Source organism: Lycium barbarum, chromosome 9 (genome assembly GCF_019175385.1).
Source record: "Lycium barbarum isolate Lr01 chromosome 9, ASM1917538v2, whole genome shotgun sequence".
Classification (NCBI taxonomy): Eukaryota; Viridiplantae; Streptophyta; class Magnoliopsida; order Solanales; family Solanaceae; genus Lycium; species Lycium barbarum.
Window position 1 is genome coordinate 102,520,512 of NC_083345.1, and position 24,364 is coordinate 102,544,875.

Consider the following 24,364-nt stretch of genomic DNA (forward strand, 5'->3'; position numbering starts at 1 on the left):
TAAAGTTGACCAGATCTGGTCCATCCTCTTATTTATTGTTGGTTTTAGTTTCTATGCAATCATGAGTAATTTGTTATGTGTTTAGTTATTTAGTTTGTGTTTGCTTAGTATTGTAGTTGAACTGTGTTTAGTTGTTTAGTTTGTTTTGCTTTGTGTTGCAGTTGGTAGGGAACTGTGTTTAGTCAGTTAGTTTATTCGCCTAGTGTTGTAGTTGGCATGAAACCATGTTTTAGTCATTAAGTCTGTTCTGCCTAGTATTGTAATTAGTACAAAATTACACTCAAGGTGGCCTAACTCGTTTGTTCAATTTGAGAATGGTGTGATATGTTTTAAGGTTAAGATACTGTGCCATACATACATGCTTGGAAATATGATTAAGTTATCTAGACCTTATTGTTTTCCTAATCACAACTTGTTTGAATAAGCAACACCATGTTAAAACCTGAAACTGTTACCTTCTACTAAATCTGAATCTATTTTTCGTTCTTGCATATAGTCGTTATCCTTAAAGTGTCACATGAACATGCCAAATGCATATTTTCCTCCAGATGTTCTGTCCAAAATTAAAACTTTGGTATATTTGTTTTGGTTCGGAATGTATGAGATGCCCATGAGTTTTCTTCCCTCTTTCTGCACATTTTGAATCTGCTCGTGTGGGCTTGTCCCTTCCCTACTCTTTTTGTTGATCAATAAGCATGTTTATGTGTTTAGATCCACATATAGACTTTAACTCTAAAATGTGTGACCTTATACCTGTTGAATCCTTTTGCTAAGTTCAGTGGAGATAATTATTCCCAAAGCTACTTTTAAAACATAAGAGGGTGTTGATGGAATCCTTTATGTGTTAGATAATGTCCAGTTTTGAAACCTCTTTATTTGAACTTGTCAACAGGTTTCCTCTTTGTAATAACAATTTGAATTGGATAATTTTTCCTTGTGTCAACATTAAGTATTAGCTGTTGTTTGGTTGTTTCAAAACTGTAGTTGGCTGGGATTTTGTTTAGTTAGAATGCTTCTCATCTAAAAATGTACCCTTTTCAATCATTATATTTAAAGGGTGAATCTCTTTTCTTTTGAAACAAGCTGCATGCGGAATACTAAAATAGTCATCAACTTGTTTATTTTCTATTTGGGTAAATGCTTGTGAAAAGTTATGTTGAGCTGGTCACCCATACCTACATAGCCCCTTTTCTCCCTTTTTAAATTGTTACTCATTTCAGTCATACTAAAAATAAATGAACCAAAAGATCTCACCTACAAATTCTTAAGTTTATTTCAATCCATGATGAAAAAAAAAAACATTCTTCAAATTCTGTCTCGTTATGAACTTTAGAATTAGAAACACTATTTTATTGGGCTTGAGAATGTGAAGCTAAGGTCAGACTTGATGGCTGCTTGTTTCTATTTTCTCTTGCTAAAATATGTATTCCAGATCTGAAGTCATGATTCTTTCACGTCTCTGCCACCGTAAGTTTAAAGAACGATTTCGTTTTAGTACTAGACGTTTACATGAAGTCAGTTTTCGTCGCAGGTTATTAGTTCGTTTGGTATCTCTCGTTGGGTGGCTGTTCTTTTTTTAGAAAGTGCGGATCACTTGCCTTTTCCAATTTCGAGTTTGGTTAAAGTATGGAAAATCCTTCGCTTCCCTGTGACTTAGAGTTTAAAATATTTCCTTCAATGATTGTTCATGATGTTAACTAATGACTAAAGTGAGTCTTCGTTTCGTAAATCACAAGACGGGTAGGATTGTTTGAGATAGATAAGGAAATTTCCAACTTTTCATTCCTGTTTGCCTCAGTGCTGTTGCTGGTTTCGTTTGTGCTTTTTAAGTTCAGCATGAGTATGAGTTATATAATTTTATAGTTTGTTTTAGCTAAATTTTGGTTGGTATGAGCACTTTAACCTCATTCAAATACGAATATTATGAAATAGTGAATTTGCTTGGTCGAGTTTGTAAATTTAAATAGATCTATAATATGTGCTACTATGTTCACTATGTTTCTTTTATTACGCACTTTAGAGTCTTGTGTTTTGGGTTTCCTTCTTGCTACCCGTTTTGGGATCCACTGGTTGGTTATGAATTTACATTATCTACGTTTAGCTTTATCGGTCATATACTAATCCTTTGCCCTTTTATTTCTTTTTTTTTTTGCATGACCATCGCGTACGAGTCCGAGAGACTCATCTTCTTCCGCATTCGGAGTTGGGCTAAGAGCCCAATGTGATCTCTCCCCTGTCCAGTTCTGTCCGCAACAAAATATAGAAAACAAAGTTTCTGGGCCAAAGCCCAATAGACAACAGCAGCAGATCAGCAGTCCTAAAATGTGCTGAGCCCATTTAATATCACTTGCTCCTTTATTTCATTTTTATGCATTTGATTTGTATTTGTGCAACTAATACTTTACTTTGTTATTTCCTTAACTTAGATGAACCTTAGCAAAAATTAGTGGGGTTAGTTTCAGTAATGGGTAGTTAATCCAAGGAAACTAACAATTAATTAATTCCATAACTTTTATTCTCTTCTTTTCATGTTAAAACTATTTATAATGTCTAATATTTATTTTATTTGGAACAATTGATTTGCAAAATAACATGACTATATATTTTAAGTAACGGGAATCATATTTTATTCTTACTATCATAGACATTTCTAAAGCGTCGCTAATGCACAAATATAAACTCAAGTATATTTGATAAACATTGTTTTCAAGATTCATCCAATTATACATATTTTTAGCCGAGCATAGTTAAATAAAGTTAAAAAGATAAAGAAAACTCATTATATTTTGCAAGTCTCATTTTTTAAAATAACATTTTTATTTAAAGCCTTAGCATATTTTTTTTTATTTTAAACAGCGTTATTACATTTTCTTTTAAAACCTTAGTAATATTATAAGCCATTTTCTTAAAATTTAAGCACTATATTTAACCTTAATTAATTAACCTAAGTTTGGCCGGACAACCGTAGTTAACGGATTCTAAAGGATGCCTAACCCCTTCCCTTTAGGATAATAAAGAACCCTTACCTAGAATCACACTGGTTAAGCAAACTATTAACGGAGGTTTAGCTAGCTTTACTTTAGTTAGTAAATTAGGTGTCCTAATTCACCGTTAAATTAATTAGGTGGCGACTCCTTAAAATAAGACAAATAGGAATCACCAAAATGTTGTACTCTACTTTAACCCGGTTAAAATGGGATACGACAATTATATACTCCTCACACTACGTTAGTCTATCTACCATACGACGACATGAAATTTTTTCGAGGTGTAACACCATTAAACCCTTATAGAATTTGATAATTTCTTGTTTGATATCAAGGGGTCTATCAGCCTATCCTCAGAGATGGATGTGAGATCAAGAATTTGCTTTCTGTGGCATCTTTCTTTCATCACAGCCGAGAAATACTTTGTATTTGAATCCCCTAACTGGATCCATCTAGCCCTTGATTTTCGTCTCATAATACTCTCTTCAATAAGAGACCATTTTTCTAGCTGAATAATAGCATCTTTCTGTTGTTCAATTAGCCCATCAGTACAGTGCCTTGTCATTAGCTTTTGTATGTGTTCCAATACAGTTCTAGCTTATTCAATCCTTTGTGCCACCCCTCTATAATGTTCATTATTTAATTGCCTGAGCTTTGGTTGTTGTGCTTTGAGTTTTAGCCATATATTCCTCATTTTTCCATGAGCAAGATTCTGCTACCAAGTTTGTTCAACAATTGTGAGGAATGAGCTATGTTCAGTCCAGACATCAAAAAATCTGAATCGGGGCTTAATAATTCTGTTGTAGGAGCTCAATGTCAGAAGCATTGGACAATGATCATATATGTTTGGCAAGTCATAATCAGTAGGGATGTGTCCCCACTGCATCATCCAATCATGATTACCCAATGCTCTATCAAGCCTACTGGATACTCTATCATTACGAAGTTGTTTGTTATTCCAGGTGTAGTACTCTCCCTTCCACATAAGTTCATCTAACTGGAGATCTTGGATACATTCTGCAAAATCTCGAGTCTCAGTCAGTTGAACAGGAGTACCCGATAACCTATTAGTAGGATGCAGAATTGCATTAAAATCGCCACATATAATCCATGCTATATTTGTTACACCTCGGAAAATTTTCCATGAGCATACAATGAATAGACCAACGAAGAGTATGAGTGTACGATGTTCTACTAAGAAGGGAATGACTACCCATGAGTTTTGAAAACGCGAAGGTTGCAGATTTGCATTTCGGCCTAGTGGTCGTAAAATAGAATACGGCCCGTAAAGTGATTTACGGACCGAAAAGTGCCATAGTCTTCAAACTATCAAAACTTCAACTTTCTGTCAAATGTTGAAATGGTAAAATACGACTCAGAATACGGACCGTAAATTGAAATACGGCCCGTAAACTGTGACCGTAAACCACCATGACCTACAACAAACCTTTTTGTTCCTGATATGCTTAAATACGGTCATGGAGGACGGACCGTAAACCAGAATACGACCCGAAAAGTGGGTTTACGACCACTGTACACCTCGACTACTGTTCACAAAAATCAGATTTTTAAGTTAAGTATAAGGGACCCCAAGCTCATTTTATTTCATTTCTCATCGTCACAATTCAAGAACTCCCTAGAATACTCCAAAACACTTCATCCACAAGAATTCAAGAGAATCAAAGGAAAATCAAGATCAACAACACCAAATCCATGAAATCAAGAGTGTGAAACCTATCAAAGTTCATCTACACCAAGAAATATCAAACGAAGTGAAATAGGGTTTTTGGCATAAAAGAGTGTTGTTGCTCAAGGCTTGTTCCAACACTACCCAAGGTAAGTTTGATGACCTTCTCATGATGATTGAGGCATTAATACATTGAAACACTTGGATTATAGAAGAGTGTAGTAAATGGGTCATAAAATGTGAATAGTGCTATAGTTGAATGATAGTTGGATTACATTATGAACGTTGATGAGTTGGGAGTAAAAATATGTTATAAATGACGTGTAGACCATGAAATAGGTGTGATGTATGAGAAAATGTGATGATGAGCTAAAACCCATAAATGGGGAGAAATTAGAGAAAAATGGTGGAATGTGGTAAATGTAGATAAGTGATGATTGTTGAATACAATATTGTGGGCGTTTGGGAGTTAATATAGAATATGGGAAAAGTAGTATAACCAAAGGAAGTGCCGCCCAATTTTTCCTAGAAATAGTGAACTGGTCTTATAGACGATTCACTAATGTTAATGCGATTCCTTTCGAAGGTTGAAAACACGAGCATTGAAGGAGGACGAGCAAGCGATAGCTTAGTTAAACGACAAAGGTATGTGAGGCTAGTCCCTTCCTTCTAATGGCATGAATCTCATAGCATAATTTTTCCTCCTCTTCATGGGTTCCTATATTCCGGAAAGCTAAAAGCCTACATCTATGAGTGGTAACATAAGATGAGAAATATGATATGATGATCCTAAAATGGCATGATGATATTTATTTCTCACACTCACCTTATATGTTAGTTCCTTCAAGGTGAGGCAGCATGTAAATACTTGCTCCATAATGAAATCGGGGGATCACGACCTTACGTTACCCCGATAAAGTAAAGTTGTTCATAAGCCTTATGCATGTATTATGATAAGTATGTTACGATGAGCATATTATGATGAGCACGTATGATGATGATATAACACCGCGCCTATTTGGCCGGGCAGTCACCGCTAAGGCGGGCAGCTATACGATACACCATGTCCAAATGGCATGGGCAGACACCACTAGTGGGCGGCATGAGATGATACCCCGGACGCGGGAGGCCTTGATGCAGGCTAATGTTATGACTATCACACCGATCCGATATGGACGGGCAGCTTATATATTATTACACCGTACCTATATGGGCGGGCAGCTTATATATATATATTTATGCACGCATATCCTGATGATGACTATGAGTAAGCCAGCATGCATTATTTCTTTTACACTTGTCAGCCCGATACAGTCATTTCATATTGATGCTTCTTGTATGTCGTTGCCTTATTTCCTTGTTTATGCCTCTCATACTCAGTACAATATTCGTACTGACGCCTGTTTTCTTTGGACGTTGTGATCATACCCACAGGTAGACAAGGAGGAGAGCTCGACCCAGACCAGCAGTAGCTGTCAACCAATTGAAAGCACTCCTTTGTTCGGAGGTGCTTAAGACGATCCTTTTGTGTATATTCATGTTTATGTATTTTTGGGCATGACGGGGTCTTGTCCCGTCCTTAAGTTTAGTACTCCAGTAGAGGCTCGTAGATGCGCAGTGTGGGTTAGATGGCCTCACGAAATGTTTTTCTATGTACATATTATTTTGATGGCCGAGAGGCATATGTATATAGAGGTGTTTACGTTTCCATATAAAATATGATTTTCCTACAATTTGAGTATAATGTTGATAAAAGAGCATTAAATGAGTAAGACGAGTAGTAGAATGAGCGGTGCTCGGTGGCTAGCCCCGGGTACCCGTCGCGGCCCCTAGGTGGGTCGTGACAATATTGATCCCTTGTGCCAAGTCTTTCAAAGCACTCCACAAAGCCTTCCTCAATTCAACCGTGTTATAGCCATACACTACAGTCAATATACATGTAAAATTATCAGTCCTACTTTGTACATGACAGTGTAGTAGTTGAGCCCCAGTGTGCACCAGGTCAATCTTATACCAAGCAAGTTAAATTCTGCCATTAGGAGCCTCCTGATAATTATTCAATACATTCCAACTAGGGACAACATTGTTCTGGATCAGTAGAGCTTTGTGAGCTTTCACCCTTGTTTCAAGTAACCCAACTAGCCTAATTTTTTTGGTTTTTAAATATCTAACAAGTTCTCTCAGCTTATAACGATTATTTATCCCTCTTACATTCCAAAAGAGCCAAGTCATTGAATGGTAACTCCCCTACCCTTGTCTGGGGGAACAGACTCTACCATGCTTGTTGCTCCATTACCACTTTTTTCCCCTTTAGTAGACCTCTGCTTAGGGGTAGCAGATAGCATATGGAAGTTCTCAAGTGCCAGAGGATTGCTATCTGCCTTTGCTTTCCCTTTAGCTTTCCAATTAGGGTCATCACTGGGGTCGACTATGCTCTCCCTTCCATTTGTTTACCTTGATCCTCAACACACGGACTAGGTGCCTTAGTAAAAGTAGGTGTAGAAACCTCTTTTGGTAATATAGGTACTAGTGGATCTGGTATCTGTATACTTGGCCCAATGTCCCTAGATTTCCACTGCTGAACCATCCTCTCAGGTTGCTCTTTTTTCTCCTTCTTCTTATGCGGTTTATCCTTAGGTTGTTCTTTAGGCAGTTCAGGAGGTTGAGTCTTAAGAGGAGGACAGACATGCCCAATTATTTGGCAGCTATGACAAAAGTCCGGCCTCCATTCATAGGTAACTACCTGTTGAAATATTGTGCCATCAATATCCATCACCTCTATTTCATCAATATCCATCACCTCTATTATAAGAGTTAAGAAGATGTTCTTATTAATTTTTGTGCTATTTTGTCATTTCATTTGGGAAATATACCCTAACATGTATTATATTTTTTTTACATAATTAATATATTTATTTTGTTTATATAAATTAATTACATAGTATTTCCTAAAATACATAACGTCTAGTAATTTGAAAATCAAATCATGTCAAGAAATAGGTGTCCAATTGTGTATGTATTCAAAATTTTCAATTTGTAATCATTTACGGCTTAATTACTATATTCAGTCTATTGATATTATATATACATATATATATATATATATATATATATATATATATATATATATATATATATATATATATATATATAATTTTGTTGAGTTCAAGAAGCTTAATTCCACACTTGTGGGATTACACTAGGTATATTGTTATTTTGGTTTCTCACTTAGTGTCTGGTACCCGCATTGAGGTCCAGCTAAATTTAAATTCGCGCCGGAAAGTCCCACGTTGAGGGGCAAAGCGCTCCCTAACAAAGGTGTCTCCATACCCAAGGGGACTCGAACCCGAGACCTATGGTTCAGGATGAAGGAGTACTTACCACAACTCTTGTTTGTATTACACCGGGTATGTTGTTGTTGTTGTAAGTTCAAGAATATATAATGTTGTTGAGTTCAAGAAGCTTAATTCCACACTTGTGGGATTACACTAGGTATATTGTAATTTTGGTTTCTCACTCAGTGTCTGATACCCGCATTGAGGTCCAGCTAAATTTAAATTCGCGCTGGAAAGTCCCACGTTGAAGGGCAAAGCGCTCCCTAACAAAGGTGTCTCCATACCCAAGGGGACTCGAACCCGAGACCTATGGTTCAGGATGAAGGAGTACTTACCACAACTCTTGTTTGTATTACACTGGGTATGCTGTTGTTGTTTTAAGTTCAAGAAGCTTAATTAATTAATTAACTACTTAATTTATCTAAAATTGATTGATTTTTAAATTATATTTCGAAATTATTTTAATTTACAAAGAATTGATTTTGATTTCTATACAAATTGGCTATTGAGCAACAATTTGGTTATTGTCACGACCCAACCAGAGGGCCATGACGGGCACCCAGAACTGACCTATCGAGCACCTCTAAACATACATCTCATAATCATTTCTAGGTGGACTGCAAAGATAACTTACGGGTGTCATAATCAGCAAGGGCATGTGTCACAAGATAGCGGCACATTTCTATGTAATCATCAACAATTATGCCCATCATCACAAGCTGATAAGGCTGCCAAAATATTATACAACAATATGGAACGTCTAGCTAGGTACATCTGTCTACGAGCCTCTATATAGAATATAGGAATTCATAAGGATGGGACAGGACTCCGCCATGTCCGAGTATTTACACAAAAGAGTGATACCAATAGACTACAACTCCGAAGCAAATGGAGCGCTCATGTGCAATCGCTGATAGATCACCTAAGGTCGGATCCGTCTCCCTACTTATCTGCGGGCATGAACGGTCCACAAGCAAAAGGACGTCAGTACGAACAATGTACTGAGTTTGTAAGGCATGAATAGTAACATGATAAAAGCACGAAGAATAGCATAAGATAAAAGAACCGGTTATCCCTCATGATACCTTTTAAGACATTCATCATGCTTACTTAACCTTTTTCTAGATGAAACATTTCATATATCCACATACATACCTATACGATATCATACAATACAATACCGTACCCGGCCATATAGACTCGGTATTATTCGTACCTGACCATAGTAAGATTCGGTAATATCCGTACCCGGCCATAGTAAGGCTCAGTAACATCCTTACCCAACTGCAGTGGTATGCGCGCAATAGATATCATACCCAGCTATATAGGCTCGGTAGCATTTATACCATATTCGTACCCGGCCATAGCAAGGCTCGGTGTCACAAAAAAATAGCTATCAACATATATAAGATACATACGTATCCAAAGGAAACATTACAACTCTATCGGGGTGACATAAAGTCAGTAAATCCCCGATTTATATTATGGAACAATCATCATCTCTATACTTCACCTTAAAGGAACAATTATCATAAGGTGAGATCAACAATAATGAGTGAAATCAAGAAAATCATGAAATAAGCTCAACAATCTTGTGATAGCATCAAAATCATAAGCCTTAGAATTTCTAGAAATGGGATCATCATCATCATCATTATCGTCTTAGATAACATCTATCTTTAGTATCATAGGAACTTTGAGAATCATGAACTTCTAACTTTTTGGAAATAAGGATATTATGGAAAACATGTATAGGTGCATAAGAAAAGAATCATGCCTTTAGAAAGAAAGAGACTAGCCTTAACATACCTTTAGTCTCCTTAACTACTTAACGTTTATCCTCCCGATCTCGTAAATCTACATTCAAGAGAATCCATACTATCGTTAGGCTTATCGTTGTATGCTTGTCTTGAGCTTTCAAATCGTGAAGCATAAACAAGCAAAACATGAAATACTCTAAATCTGAATCTATGCTCACGGGACATAGTACGTATTTACCTATGTTTTACCCCGTCTTCCGGAGAGGGAATTATTTACCCACATCTTACCCGGACGAGCAATACATGAAATATACTGAATCTGAATGTATGCTCACGGGACATAGTACGCATTTGTCTATGTCTTACCCTGTCTTCCGGAGAGGGCATTATTTACCCCATCTTACCCGGACAAGCAATAGATGCACTACACTGAATCTGAATCTATGCTCACGGGACATAGTGCATATTTGTCTATGTCTTACCCCGTCTTCCGGAGAGGGCATTATTTACCCCCATCTTACCCGGGTTACTTAAAATTCTAGAATTTATCTCTCACCGAACATCAATGGGACCTGTGGAAGTATGCCCCTCTGAAGATATGATAAGTGGAACATACATCCACTCAATACCACTTCTAAACTTTATATTTGTATAAATAGTATCTATTTAAGCGAAATTACACTAAAGGACTCATACGGTCATTACTTTAGAAACTTGGAAATTGTCCAATTTAGATCATGCTTGCCCACTCACACGAACTAAATGGTTTAAATGCATACATACAACACAAGCCATATGTTTTTATGAAAAGCAAGTAAACTAAGATTTTAAGCCTCACTTGCCTTATAACCGGAACACCAACCTCTTTTGAAATGCCAAAATATCTTCAAATGATCTTCAATAGCCACAATATGTTACTGTGCGTTGGAATTTATCCTACTTCAGTGCTTCAACAACGTCTTTTCCAATACTAATTGCAAGTTTAAAGAAACTTCTTGTGCTTGCTTAATCCATGAAGGACTAGGAATAGGATAAAATAAACTCAACTTGGTCTTATATGAATCCTAAGTCCCTGAATTTGATCCCAAGGAATAGCTTTTTCCTTAACCCTTTAGTGCTTTTGCCAAACTTCTATAGCCCTGAGCGTATTGTTTTGTGTAATCTATACCAAAACTAAAAAAAAAAAACAAAGTTATACTCCTTGGTCATTTCAAACGTGCCAGAAAAAAAGGAGTGTGGGCTTAGATGATGGTTGTGTCTCTTAGAAGCTCCATAGATAGTTGTCAGAATTGTGGGTAGATTGTCAAAGTCTCGTACGACTTAATGGGTGTTTGGCACGTTTATGACTATTTACTTATAAAGACTTCTGCTGATTTAATTCATATATTCATGATTTGTTACATTTAATTCATAAACTGTTGGAGGCGAATGTTGAACCTGGCGGGTTCAAGTATTATTATTGTGTTGTTTAGGTTCTTCCGATGTTGTTCATGACGTCGGATTCCGGTCACGTCTAGGGTGGGTTTTGGGGCGTGACAACATCCCACATGATGTTTATCCAATTTATCCACCAACAAATTCGTTATACGATCATTTAATAGCTCTATCTCCGTAAATAAACCTAAATCAATATCAATAAGGAAAGATTCATACCTTGCTTCCGCTAGAACCGCAATATCTTCAATATTCACCTTGAATCCAAGCCAAGATTCACCGCAATATGCTACTATAATCGCAACTATACGCTATCCAAACCTAAATCCGGAGATTACACTTGATTCGCGCTAAAATTTTATGGGCGAAAGTTTGGAGAAGGTTCTAGAGGGTTGGGGATGGTTTCCAAGGGCTATTGGATGAAAATAAGGCCTCAAATTAGCCAATCCGTGTGTGCCACGTAGCCTGGCACGCGAGATTGTACTTTCTCACTATTAATCTGGGCCATCCAAATTTGATCCAACGGGAGTCTTTATTCCTTTTTATTTATTCTTATATATATAATTAATGATCACCGTCTGATCATTTGATCATACAGTCATGTTTTATTTAGACACTTAATATATAAAGCTTTTTCCATTTTATTTGTGTCTGAGGAACACTTTGGGTGTGTGCAATCTTTTACTACGACATAGGCCTCGTTCATAATCGAACATACAGGAGTTTTTAGTTTTAAATTTCTATTAAGTAATTTAATATAAGAATTTGGTGGGTTATCATATTAATAGCCAAATAGTTAAATCGATTTTGTAATTTTTCTTTTCATTTTTACAATTCTAGTATGTATTAAATGATTTATTTATATTTGATTCCCATTGTTAAATTAATGGTCACTTAATTAACTCAATTTGGAAGAAAAAAGTACGAAATCAATAACTTGGGACATGAAGCATAATATGCTCTTAAATAAAAAAGAATTACACAAGTTGGTGGCACGTTACCCCTTTAGTATTGGTTGAAGATAAATATTAATGAGCATAGTCTGTAGAGGGAGGGAGAGATAATCGTAGAATTAGGAGAAAATTTTGGGTCAACCACTTCTCCACTTCCTATGTATATGGAATAATCTATCCCACCACTTACCTTCACATGATACAACTCTCTTCAAAGTTCAAACTCAAATTCCCACCCAAAAAAATAGGTAGCAATATCTTTGGCTCAGTAACATAAAAAAGAAAACGGTCTTTTGGCGCATTTTATTTTAAGTTTTTGGCTCCAAATGAATTTTAGAATGACCACCATTTATATGAGAATACAAATGAAAAAATTACATTGCAAAGTGAAGCCTCCTAAAGAAAGAGCATGTATGTATCAATATTTTTCGTAGTCTCCAATTTTAATTTTGAATAAGATTAAACATATATTATTTGAGGAGATCACATGTGTAATATTGTCTAATTCATTAGTTACTATTTTTTGCTTAACATCTCATGAATGTTAGGTGCGTGCTTAGTATCAAGTAGTCTCCTAATGTAAAAGTTGAGTATTCCTTAACTTTAAAGAAATGCAGAAGTTGAGTTTTTAGAAGAAGGGAAGCCTATTAAGGTAATAGTTTTGTGTGTGAATGCACATTTCAAAGTTAATAACTAATTAGTTATACATGTTATTGCAAGTTTATAATCTCTTTTAGCATCGGGTTGCATTAAACTTTATGTTTATATTTTTCTTATTCATTTTCTTTTCCAAATTTCTATTACTCTTTTTGACCAATTAAAACTCTATATTTTTAACAATTAAGAAGACCTCGTAGTTTACCAATTATATTTTGTTTAGATCATGAAATCATAAGTATTATGAATGAGATAACACATATCCATATTCGACATATTTTACTTTCTTACGCCTTTTTATTTTTATTTAAAAAGCTTGTAACGAGATATGTGTTATCTCCATAAAACTTAGGTTGTATTATCTCAATAAAACTTTGGTTTTTAATTGTATGGGTGAAAACTTCTGTATAATGCAAGTGCAATGTAAGTTTTCATCGTAAACGTTTACATGCATTAGCAATTATTTTACCTTTAAATATGAAAAAACTTATCATCTTTTAAGAATTCTCAAATTAACGGAAAACAGTATAAATACAAATTATAAATATCGCCACTACGAATTTAAACGTCATCAAATATTTGTAATTAGTGACAAAAAAATTTATCACTAAAGGCTTAATTTATAGCGACAACTAGATTATTCTTCTCAAGACAATCACATTTTCGTCACAGGACTTTATTTCCTCATAGATTGACTATATTTAGTGACAAAAACAACGTTTGTCCTAGAACCGTCTTCTTATTGACTACAAATTAACTTTGTATTGTATGACAATTCTAATTGTCCCTAATGATTATAATATGTAGTGACAAAATTACTGTGTCGCTAAAAGTAATATTTTTAGCGACGAGATGATAGTTTTAGCTAAAAAATTGTAAACCATTTTTATAAAAGCAAAGTCGTCACTAAGTTAAATATTTAGGGACAAAATAATTTTTTGTATATAAAAAGTAGTCTTTAGTGACAAAATTATGTTTCTTCAACCACAAAATACATATAACTTTAGAGACAATAGATTTCGTCACTAATTAAACTGAACGGTTAGTGACAAGGTAATTTCGTCGTCATTAATGACCTTTTTAGTGACAAAAACACACAATCAACCACAATTTTTTTTTTACTTTTTTTGACGATCAAGTTCGTCATAAATAGTATGCATTTAAGGATGAAATTATTTTTTGTAGATAATAAACTTTATTTAGCGACGAAACACTAAATTGTCTTTGTATACTATTAACGACCCATGTTTAGGGACAAATGTTGACGATTTGTTTTAGTCACAAAATATTTTTTGTGACGAAATATGAATTTTAAGTGACAAAATAGCTCATCATTGATAATCAAATTTGTTGTAGTGCTTATTTAAAGAATTGAAATGTTTGGCCAAGCTTTTACGAAAAATATTGCATAAGAGGGTTATCATTCCTAATCAATATGTGAAGGGGTGTCGTTTTTCAACCCTCTAATGTTAGGGGGGTAAAGTGGGATTCACTATTTATTTATTTTTGAGTAATAGCAGAAGTTGTTTTTTCAAAAGATTAAAAAGTAGCTGATCCAGAAACAAGTTTTGAAAGCTTGACCAAGCACAAGTTGATGCTCTAATATTTCAAAAGTGTGTTTCTAATTAATTGGCTAAACACAAAATGATAGCTTTAAACTTACACAAATAGCTACCTTTTAATAGACTCTAACAAGTTATAGCTATAAGTTGAATAATTACTTTTCGTAGCTGGTTTTTTATGTATTTCAGAAGATTCGCGGCTAGCTGAAATATAGTGAAATACATTGATATATAGCTCGGCTGTTGAGTAAAAAACGGCTATATTTATGGTAATAAGAATCTTTTCCAAATTAAATGTTAATTTGTATTTATGGTTCCATGATTCACGCAAACCTCATAAGGTCCCATTACAGCTAACGTCTGTCAATCAATTAACTCCATTCAAATACTTTTTGAATTCAAAAAACAAAATCAGCATCTTATCTTTTCCAAAAAATAGCAGAAGTTCCTTTTTTTTTTTTCAACAATCTGCTTTGCGATAATACAACAATAGTTCCTTTTTTTTTTTTTCAACAATCTGGTTTTGCAATAATACAGCAAAATCCCTTTCGTTTATTATTTTTTTCAACAATCTGATTGGAGATATGTTGTTCTAGTATCGCTGTATTTGTAATGATATAAATGGCCACCGTAACCGCGTTGATCCGACATTCTGGTTTTTGGAACGATCAAAATTGTTACGTTAACTACAAAATAGATGCAGTTGTATTCAGTGATTATTGCAAATACGATGAACTGGTTGCTACGATTTCAACTCAACTTGGTCTGGATAGTTGCAGAAACAAAATCTCAATAAAATATGTTGTTGAGGGGGATACTCAACCAATGGAAATACACAATGATATGGGAGTTAGGGTGTATGTTGAGCTTAAGAGGGAAAAAAGTGTTTTGGGGATGTATCCATTGTGCGTTAGTATTACAGATAATGATGTTGAGGAGATTGCAACTGGTGATTGTGTTTTTAGAGACGATCTGCTTCAACTTGGATACGATGATAATTTATAGTATATGGCTGCATATGATTCGAATGAATTCGATCTGTCAAATTGTGGAAAGGCTGTTGTATTTTTAGATGAGGACAACAAATTGATTATTTCCAACGCAAAACAGAAGGAAATTTTTGTAGATCAAATTTACAAGGATAAGGATACATTGAAACTTGTGTTGGCGAATTATGCTATTCGAGAACGATTCAATTTCAAAAATGAGAGATCAAATTCTATAAGGTATGTGCTTTCCATATTCTAACTTTTCGGGAGATAATAAATGCATTACAAACTGCTCGTTACTGAGAATGACTTCCTAATGATATATGTTTTTTTTTATAGCTATACAGTCGTATGTATGTCGCCTGAATGTGAATGGAAATTACGAGCGTCAAGTGTTGGAAAATCTGAACTGTTCAGAGTTAGGTATTTCCATGACGAACATACATTCCCTTTGAAGGACAAGGTATATTCACAGAGGCAAGCAACAAGTCGGTTTATTGGGGAATCGGTTGTTAAGCCGAAGCGAACCACAAGAGGAAAGTCGGCCCTGGGATATAATGGACGACGTAAAAAATGAATTCGGCGTAGATGTTTCTTACATGCTGGCCTGGAGAGCTAGAGAAAAAGCTATGAATGATTTGAGGGAGGATCCTGCTGCTTCATACAATAAATTGTCGGCATATGTGTATAGCCTAGATAAAACATATCCTGGATCATATGTTAAAATGCATAAATCATGTGAAAATGAGTTCCTGTATTTCTTTGTTGCACTCAAAGCATTCATAAAGGGATTCAAGTGTTGTAGACCAATAGTGGTAGTGGATGGTGCACACCTTAAAAGCACGTATAATGGTACATTTGTATCCGCAAGTACTTTGGATGGTGCAGGTATGTATATTCCTGTGCGTTTAATTTCAATTATATAAACTGAAAAATACATTGTATATACCGAAATATACTGTGAAATATAGATTACAGTACTCTTATATAGACCTCAAATATAGACTGATAAAAATACACAGTTTATGGATTAACTTTTTACAATGCAAATGTATATACAGGTAATATTCTACCACTGGCATATGGTTTGATAGATTCGGAAAATGATAAGTCATGGACTTGGTTCTTTGAGCAGTTCAAGCAAGCTTATGGTATTAGGGATAACATGTGTGTCGTATTCGACAGACACGAAAGCATAATTAAAGCGGTCTATCGGGTGTATCCTACTGTTCCTCATTTGGCCTGCATATGGCATTTGTGGAAAAATGTGACTAAGAAATACAAGTCGAATGATGAAGTATTGAGTCCTGTGTTTTATTCACTTGCCAAAGCATACACACAGGATGAGTTCGATAAACTGATGGAAAAGATTGAGAATGTTGATATACGAGTAAAGAAATGTTTGGATGATGTTGTAAGGGAGAAATGGTCTAGGCTATATTCACCTGTTAACAAAGGTTGGACGATGACTTCGAATATAGCGGAATGTATTAATGGAAAACTAGTAGCGGCAAGAGAGTTGCCTGTATTTGATTTCCTTGAAGAAGTTAGGAGGATGTTTGGGAGATGGAATTGCACAAATAGGAAAAATGGTACATACACATTCTCAACACTTTCGAGACGATACCAAGAAATGCTCTCAACGAACGAGTATAAATCGTTACGCATGAGGGTAAGTTTTTTCTTGATGATAAAACTTGTTTGTTTATATCTCAGGGTATACTTCTCTGTATTTTTCTATATTTTGTTGTATTTAGCTAACTGCCTTAAGTTTTTTTTAAGTTTATGGAAACTGACATGCAATGTATTTTTGTTGTTGAATGTGCATGTTTCTTAGGTTGAAGCATCAACTGAATATGTTTATACGGTTAATGATGGACCGCGGCGTTTCATAATTGATTTGAAGAGGAAAACTTGCAGTTGCAGGATGTTTCAAATGGACGAAATACCATGTTCACATGCCTGGGCTGTATTAAAGAGTAAAAATCTGACGGCTGATGCATATTGCTCAGAATTATTCAAGTCAAATACAGTGGTGAATACGTATGATGTGCTGATTGATCCACTTCCCGACGAGAGTGAGCGGAATGTTCCAACACACATATTGGAGGAGGTTGTTCTGCCACCGAGATACAAGCGACCTCCTGGTAGGCCAAAAAAGAAAAGGGATAAGCCATTAATGGAGCTGATGATTGGTAAACGTAGGAATTCTTGTAGTACATGTAGACGTCTTGGTCATAACATGCGTTCGTGTGGTAATGAGCCACTTAAGAAGAAGAAAATAAATGTCTAGTCTTCATTTGTGTTTTATTTGTAGGACAGTTGTCCGATGATGTTTAAAAAAAAATCAGATGTATTCCATCTTGAATTCATTTTTTTTTTTTGTGATGTATTTCACTGGTGTTATGTCATAGAGTTGAACTGATTTGCTCAATAATAAAATTTCAATGAAATTAACTTGAAAAACATTGGTCAATACTTGTGCCTCAAAAAATGACTTTATATGTGCAATGATTGTTGTGGGAATACATTTGATTCATACAGAACAAATTGGCCGAATTATTATACAAAGGGAAAGCATTCAGGAGTTTTGTAACTTTTTTATATTTCTTTGTATTTCAATTTATTTCCTTGTATTTCAATATAGTTTCATTGTTGGGGAATACATTTTAAAGAACACTCGTGAACTTATGAACCAGTTGACTTTTATTGCAATATATATGACATGGTTGTTGCATTTCTGGTTTAAAAAAAAAAAAAAACTTACCAGATATACAATGAATAAGGAAATGTATTGCGTACTTATAACAAACAAACACGAAATGACTGCAGACATCATACGAGTGTATTTAATAATATCCGAGAACTCTGGACAAAAGACAACACCATACTCGTTGTATTCTGAAAGAAAAACATACTGTCTAAAAGTAATTTTAACTGATCCAAACACTAATGTTCAACATCAAAAATACATGAAAAAATGTCTTGAACTAAACAACATCTAATCTATACCAACATCTACTCTACGTCATCTACTATATTCACTACATCGTAATCAACTATAGGCCTGACTGGTCTTGCTGGTTGCTCGTTATCACTTTTTGCATTCTGGTTTGCCTTGCACCAAGCATAGTCGCAAAGAAGTGCACCATATCTCTGACGGTGGAACTTTGCATCAATATTGACTGGAATGCCATCACCCGAGCTCAAGAATTCAGCAAAAACTGCCACATATACACCATAATCCCTGAAAACCAAGTGAACAAAAATTTATTCGTGCTTTAGTAAATTTTTAGAAGAAGAACAATGTTATTGAATCTGTATTTCAAAGTTTAAAAAAAAAAACATACATGCTTCCAGAGGGTTGTTGTGGTAGATCGTCCACATTAACGATGTCAAAATCGTCATTTAGTGCTCTGTTTTTGTAAGCGGGGTGATTCTGAAAATCTATATCCTTCTTCTTTTCATAAAAACCGGACATTTGTAGATGATGTGGCACAAGGGCAGCCATCATGTTCACTTCTCTCCTAACGACAGCATCATGCCCTGCAGCTCGATATGAGTCGTACACATACAGACATCTGCGCAAAAATCATAAACAAATATAAGAAAACAACAAAAAGATACATTATAGAAGTGTATTTCATTATTTCTATAGCGTATGTTTAATAACAAATACACACATGTCAATGAATGATATTACCACTAAAATCCAGTGATTTTCCTCTTTCACATTGACAGGGATTAGTACGTTGTTAACTGTATGCCATAGTACATTACCCATCAACCTGTACCCATTTATGTACTCACATACATCAGATTCCTTGCTAGCAACACTTGTGGATGATTCCGGATTTTTCCAAGCATGGTCAATCTCAGTGATTATGGTGTGTAGTATACAGCTGACGGTGGTATATTTATACGTGCTGTTATCTTCATATTTGCCTTTCTTACGGAGGTAATAAAAAATAACATCAAGATGCTGCAAATAAAATATAGGGGTAGTCAGTAATCTCAGTTGTTACTCCATCAAAAATACACTGAAATATATTGAAAAAATACAGCACAGCTACTGAAAAAAACAGAAGCATATCACAGTAGAAATATAACAGAATGCATGATAACAGAATGAAGTCGATCTGTGGAATACATCGAAAATATATGATATAGACAGTGAAATACGTGAAGAAAAAACACAGTCAAATGAACGTGTGTTAAATCAGTGAAGTCGATCTGTGGAATACATCGAAAATATATGATAGAGACAGTGAAATACATGAAGAACAAACAGTGAAAATTAGGAAGATTTAACGAAATACATCGTAAAATAAACATTGAAACATGCAAAATGGAAAAAGGAAATTCCATATAAAAAAAAAAAAAAAAACAAACCTCGTCATTCCAAAGTTTCCCTTCCATTGATAACAAGTAGAACCAGTTTTTGTCTTTAACAAGTGTGACGCCTAACTTGAGTGACATATCGGCGTCTTCAGGATCCACTAATTCCTTGTTTTTCTATAGTGGTTTTCCTTGTCTCTTCTATATATCAACAGACAATAAAGAAACATATGATTAGAAATCTTGTATAAAAAAACATTTTCATATTTTAAAGAAATGTAATGTTAAAAAAACTTACTTTTTATCATGCCTTAATAACAGATCCTTCTTGAGCCAATTTTCATATTCTTGAAAATACGCCGTGTCCGCAGGAGCATTTATTGGATGTTCTACAAAGGGGTGCTTCTTTTCAAATATGATAGGGACAAAATACCTTGCAGAAGATCTTGCTGAGCTGTAATTTGGCTTGAAAAGGGGACACAATGTATTTGCTGGGTTTCCTATCTCGCACAATGCTTGGGTGGACAATCATTCGGCGTTCAGTATTTTCGATTGAAGGTTGTGCTATTTCAGCAGCTGAACCTTGCCCCGTTGTTGGTTGTACTCCAAGTTGGTTGGGTAATTCATCATCAGGAATTAACCATTGAGAATTTGGTACAACGTTCTCAACTTTGCTGCTCTGAGGGGTCTTAAACATGTAGGGATCAGCTTGATCATTAACTTGTATTGCAGGGGGACCAAGTGGAATCACGGTGGCAAGAGGACACTGGATTAGCAACTCTGCTACCATTTGCTCTGATGCACTAAATTCTGCATTACCATTTATCCCACCTTGTTGCACAGCCGGAACCGGCACATGTGTATGCACAATGACTGCCTCGCCCTATACCAGTTATAAACATTCAGTGAAACAACAAAATACAAATTCAAAATGAATTAAAAACATCACCGGGATATACAATAAAAAAAATCAGTGTAGTGTTCATTGAACAGTAATACACTGGAATACAAGAATGAGTTAGAAAATAGTGAAATATAATTCGAAGTATGAAAACTCGGGTTAGAAATATAGTGAAATATACTGGAAAGTGTTAGAGATGCAGTGAAATATACTAAAAAAAGTTACAGTGAAATTCAGTGGAATATATAAAAAAAATGTTGTGACAAGTGAATTATAACTGAAATATAGTAAGAACAATTAGAGATATAGTGAAATATATCGTCAAATATATTAAAAAGATTAAAAATACAGTGAAATATACAAATTGGTGATAGAAATACAGTGAGATATACTAAACTTGTTATGTGAATACAAGTAAACATATGTGTACGACATCCTTTCACTGAACCATAAAAACCATTCTGACCAAAAAAAAAAAAAAAAGCCAATTTTTTTCTTAGGTACCTGTGGTTGTGTTGGCTTGGGGGGTGTTTCACCGCTACCTTGAATCTCTTCAGTTGAAGCCTTTAAAGTATCCCCACTTTGTGTACTTCGACGCATTCCAACACCAGAAACATCGCCAGTTAACATTGTGCCTGCCAACTTCATATTTTTTTCCAATAATATATATTATTGTGAGTTCCTATATGTATAACAAAACAAATTAAAAAAAGTACATATTGTTAAAGGGTAGTTTTTACCTTATTTTCATCGATACCATCTTTGACAGTTGATGTCTCTTTGTCATATTGTTGTTCTTGATTGAATTCATGCGAGTATTGTATGCCAACCTCGTATTGATTTACCGGAGCTTCACTATCGGCAACCTTAGAAATATATTTAAATGTTATTTGTAAAAGTATGGGAACAGTTTTCATTCAAAATCTGTATTTTGTGAATAAACTCAATTTTATTTTGGATTTACCTTTTCTGAGGTTTGATTTCCCTTTATTGCCTCAACAACCTTTTTGAAGCTGTCATCGATGCACTTGCGAATATCATCCATGGGCTTGTTTAACTGAGCAGTTACCTACGTGTTTTTGACAGAACAATACGTCAAAATTGTATAAACCCTTAACAAAGCAAATATATTACAAAAAAAAAAAAAGGAGAACAACACACTTACATCGTTCTTAAAAGCTTGAAACTCCTGTCTGAGCAGTTTCACCTCATCAGTTTTGGTGGCTGTTTGGACATCACGATGCCTTGATGTCGAAGCGTCCTTCGATGTTGTGAGTGGTTCGTTCCGGGCTGGTTATTTCCTAACAGTAGAATCTGTAACTGAAACCCGTCTGCGTTTCTTATGAGGCGGTGAATCAGATACGACAGACCGTTGTTGCTGTTTACCCCTTACATTGTGTGGTGGTGTGGTACTGAAGTCATCATAGTCATCATCAACCATCTCGTTGCCTTCGGCAACTTCAACTCCGTCTGTTGGGTTGGGGGATAGCTTGTGAAACAGCAGGAGGCAAATTAAGTCGTTCCAACTCAGCAGTGGTTGGAACAACATCATCAAAAGTACAAATCTGTGAATAAAAAAATTAGAAACAGTAAGATATACATTTAAGTACATCAAAATAAATTGAATGAACTATATTTGTGTCGATACATATAATGGTTTAAAAAAGTATATGGAAACATTTATGATATTTGGGGCTACAAAGAGAAACACAGTGATATAGAGGACTGAGTCGATGAGAAATATATTGAAATACAAATGATTACCCCCCTGAAAAAGTGATGATCTAGAATAGAGTGTGAAATATACTGAAATACAATAAAATAGAGTGCGAAATATATTGAAATACAATAAATATATAGGAAAAATACAAGTGATATACAATGGGATGTAAATGAATAAACTTTGATTCAAATATAGATACAAAAAAAAAAAGGAATGCATGTGTAAAATTTACCGGGTGTATGTCATCTCTAAACATGCCTTCCATCAAAGCATCAAATTTCGGTCTTTCTTTAACAGTCCGCCAATTCAATATTCTTGGAATTAAATTCCCCGACTTAATTGCAATATTGGATGGGACTTTTGAACAAGATTCATACAGCCAAACTTGCATGGCAATTGACATTCCGTGAATCCTATAATATTGCTTGAAGTCGGCATATTTTTGACTAATGCTTGTAACCAACTCTTTGAAGGACTCTTTGCCCCAAGGATAATCAACATATCTCCCATCCTCTACAACGTCAAAATGTATCCTAGGTATGTTCGATCGAACAGGCTCACCGCAGAATACGAATGTATTTATAAAATACAATATGGCCATCTTGACTGTGTCCTCGCCTTTGTCCTCCCAATCTGTATTGTTGAAACACTCAATCAGCTGCCCCCTTTTGATGTGATCAGATGTTCCACCCAAATAATCATCCATAAGCCTATTTTTTTCCATCTAATCGTATACAAACTCATTTGTGTCGGAGACACAATTCAATCCAGTGATTAGTGCAAATTCTCTAATGCTAAAACGCAATACTTTTCCATTTATTTCAAATGTAAAGCACTCGTATGTACTTCCCTTAAGCTCTTTAACCATGAAGCACCTGAACAACTGTGCTTGTACATCCATATGCTGCATTCTGAGATATTTCCCAAAAATAGAGTCTGCAAACTTGTCCATCTGACCAGCCCCCTTTAGTTTACCCCTAATGTCACTGATTACATTGACGTTTGTGTATCTTTGCATAGATGGGGCCACAGCAGGCTGCTTCGTGACCAAAAATCTAGAATCCTGGACCAAAAGACATGTAAAACACAGTCAATTTTGCCTACGAAACTAAGATACAAAAAATTTAAAACAAGAAATCACAACTACAAAGAAACACAACTGCTAAAGTCTTAAAATCTATAACAAACATGCTGTATTTTTGACATTCAGTGAAATACACTGAAATATAATGAACAATTATAATGATAGAATGTCCAACCCAGATTAAAAACAAAAATATAACAAAACCCAAAAACATAACTACCAGTTGATAAAATGTATATAACAAATTGAAAAACACATAAATAATTCAAAACAAAAGAAAATACGAAAAAAAATACCCATAAATATATGGGAAATATAGATCTGGTGAACTGAAATACATTCATGAAAAGGGGAAAATACCTCTCCATCGTCTTCTACATCAATTGAAGGTTTCTTCCGAACTACTTTTTTGCCCTTGCCTCCAGGAACATTCTTGGTAACCTTTCTCTTCTTCTGTAGCGGCACTTCAGAAACTTTTTTATCTGGTGCTGACTGTTTCCTCTTTGTTTCTTTATCATCATGAGAATCATGATGTTGTTTGTTCCTTCTTGGATCATTGATTTTTTTGCTACGCATCTCAGCATAAGATGACCCTCCTGCAATAGGGTTTTCTTGTTGAGTGAATCCCAAAGAGAAACTAGGAGCATCTATTATATTTTCTATACCTCGAGTTCTCGTGCCCGGAGAGCCAATTTCAGCCATTGAAATCGAATCTGTGAATCTTGAGGAAAAACAACACTAAGAATGGATGATTTCTATATCTGAGAATGATGAAATTAAAGCAACAGAGAATTTTACAAAAAATAAGAAAAAAAGCAAACAACATGCATCTTCACAAAAAATATACTGAAATACAGTATACAAATCAAAAACCGAAATAAAAACTTACCTATTTTTGGTAAATGTTTTGCTTAGAAACTGTAAAAATAATGTGGTGTTATGTGAGAGTGAAAA

At 35.0% G+C, this 24,364-nt stretch overlaps 2 protein-coding genes across 2 annotated transcripts; one reads left to right on the top strand and one right to left on the bottom strand.

Moving 5' to 3' along the window:
* Positions 1-15,383: 15,383 nt before the first annotated feature.
* LOC132612091 (uncharacterized) lies at positions 15,384-17,657 on the top strand. The gene is made up of 5 exons (XM_060326433.1): positions 15,384-15,601; positions 15,704-15,852; positions 15,953-16,252; positions 16,426-17,036; positions 17,202-17,657. The coding sequence occupies exons 1-5, from the start codon at positions 15,384-15,386 to the stop codon at positions 17,655-17,657; spliced, it is 1,734 nt and encodes a 577-aa protein (XP_060182416.1).
* Positions 17,658-22,550: 4,893 nt separating this feature from the next.
* LOC132611315 (uncharacterized) lies at positions 22,551-24,128 on the bottom strand. Its single transcript, XM_060325741.1, has 2 exons — positions 23,771-24,128; positions 22,551-23,389 (listed from the first exon to the last, which is right to left on the bottom strand). The coding sequence occupies exons 1-2, from the start codon at positions 24,110-24,112 to the stop codon at positions 23,051-23,053; spliced, it is 681 nt and encodes a 226-aa protein (XP_060181724.1). The 5' UTR covers positions 24,113-24,128; the 3' UTR covers positions 22,551-23,050.
* Positions 24,129-24,364: the final 236 nt, after the last annotated feature.

Bases quoted from the DNA above. Each gene is read 5' to 3' on its own strand.
- LOC132612091 (XM_060326433.1), top strand. From the start codon at position 15,384: ATGGCTGCATATGATTCGAATGAATTCGATCTGTCAAATTGTGGAAAG. The intron at 15,602-15,703 runs GTATGTGCTTTC...TTTTTTTTATAG, and splicing joins GAGAGATCAAATTCTATAAG to CTATACAGTCGTATGTATGT. The intron at 15,853-15,952 runs GTCGGTTTATTG...AATTCGGCGTAG, and splicing joins TTCACAGAGGCAAGCAACAA to ATGTTTCTTACATGCTGGCC.
- LOC132611315 (XM_060325741.1), bottom strand. From the start codon at position 24,112: ATGGCTGAAATTGGCTCTCCGGGCACGAGAACTCGAGGTATAGAAAAT. The intron at 23,390-23,770 runs GTATTTTCCCCT...CTTTTGGTCCAG, and splicing joins ATGTAGAAGACGATGGAGAG to GATTCTAGATTTTTGGTCAC.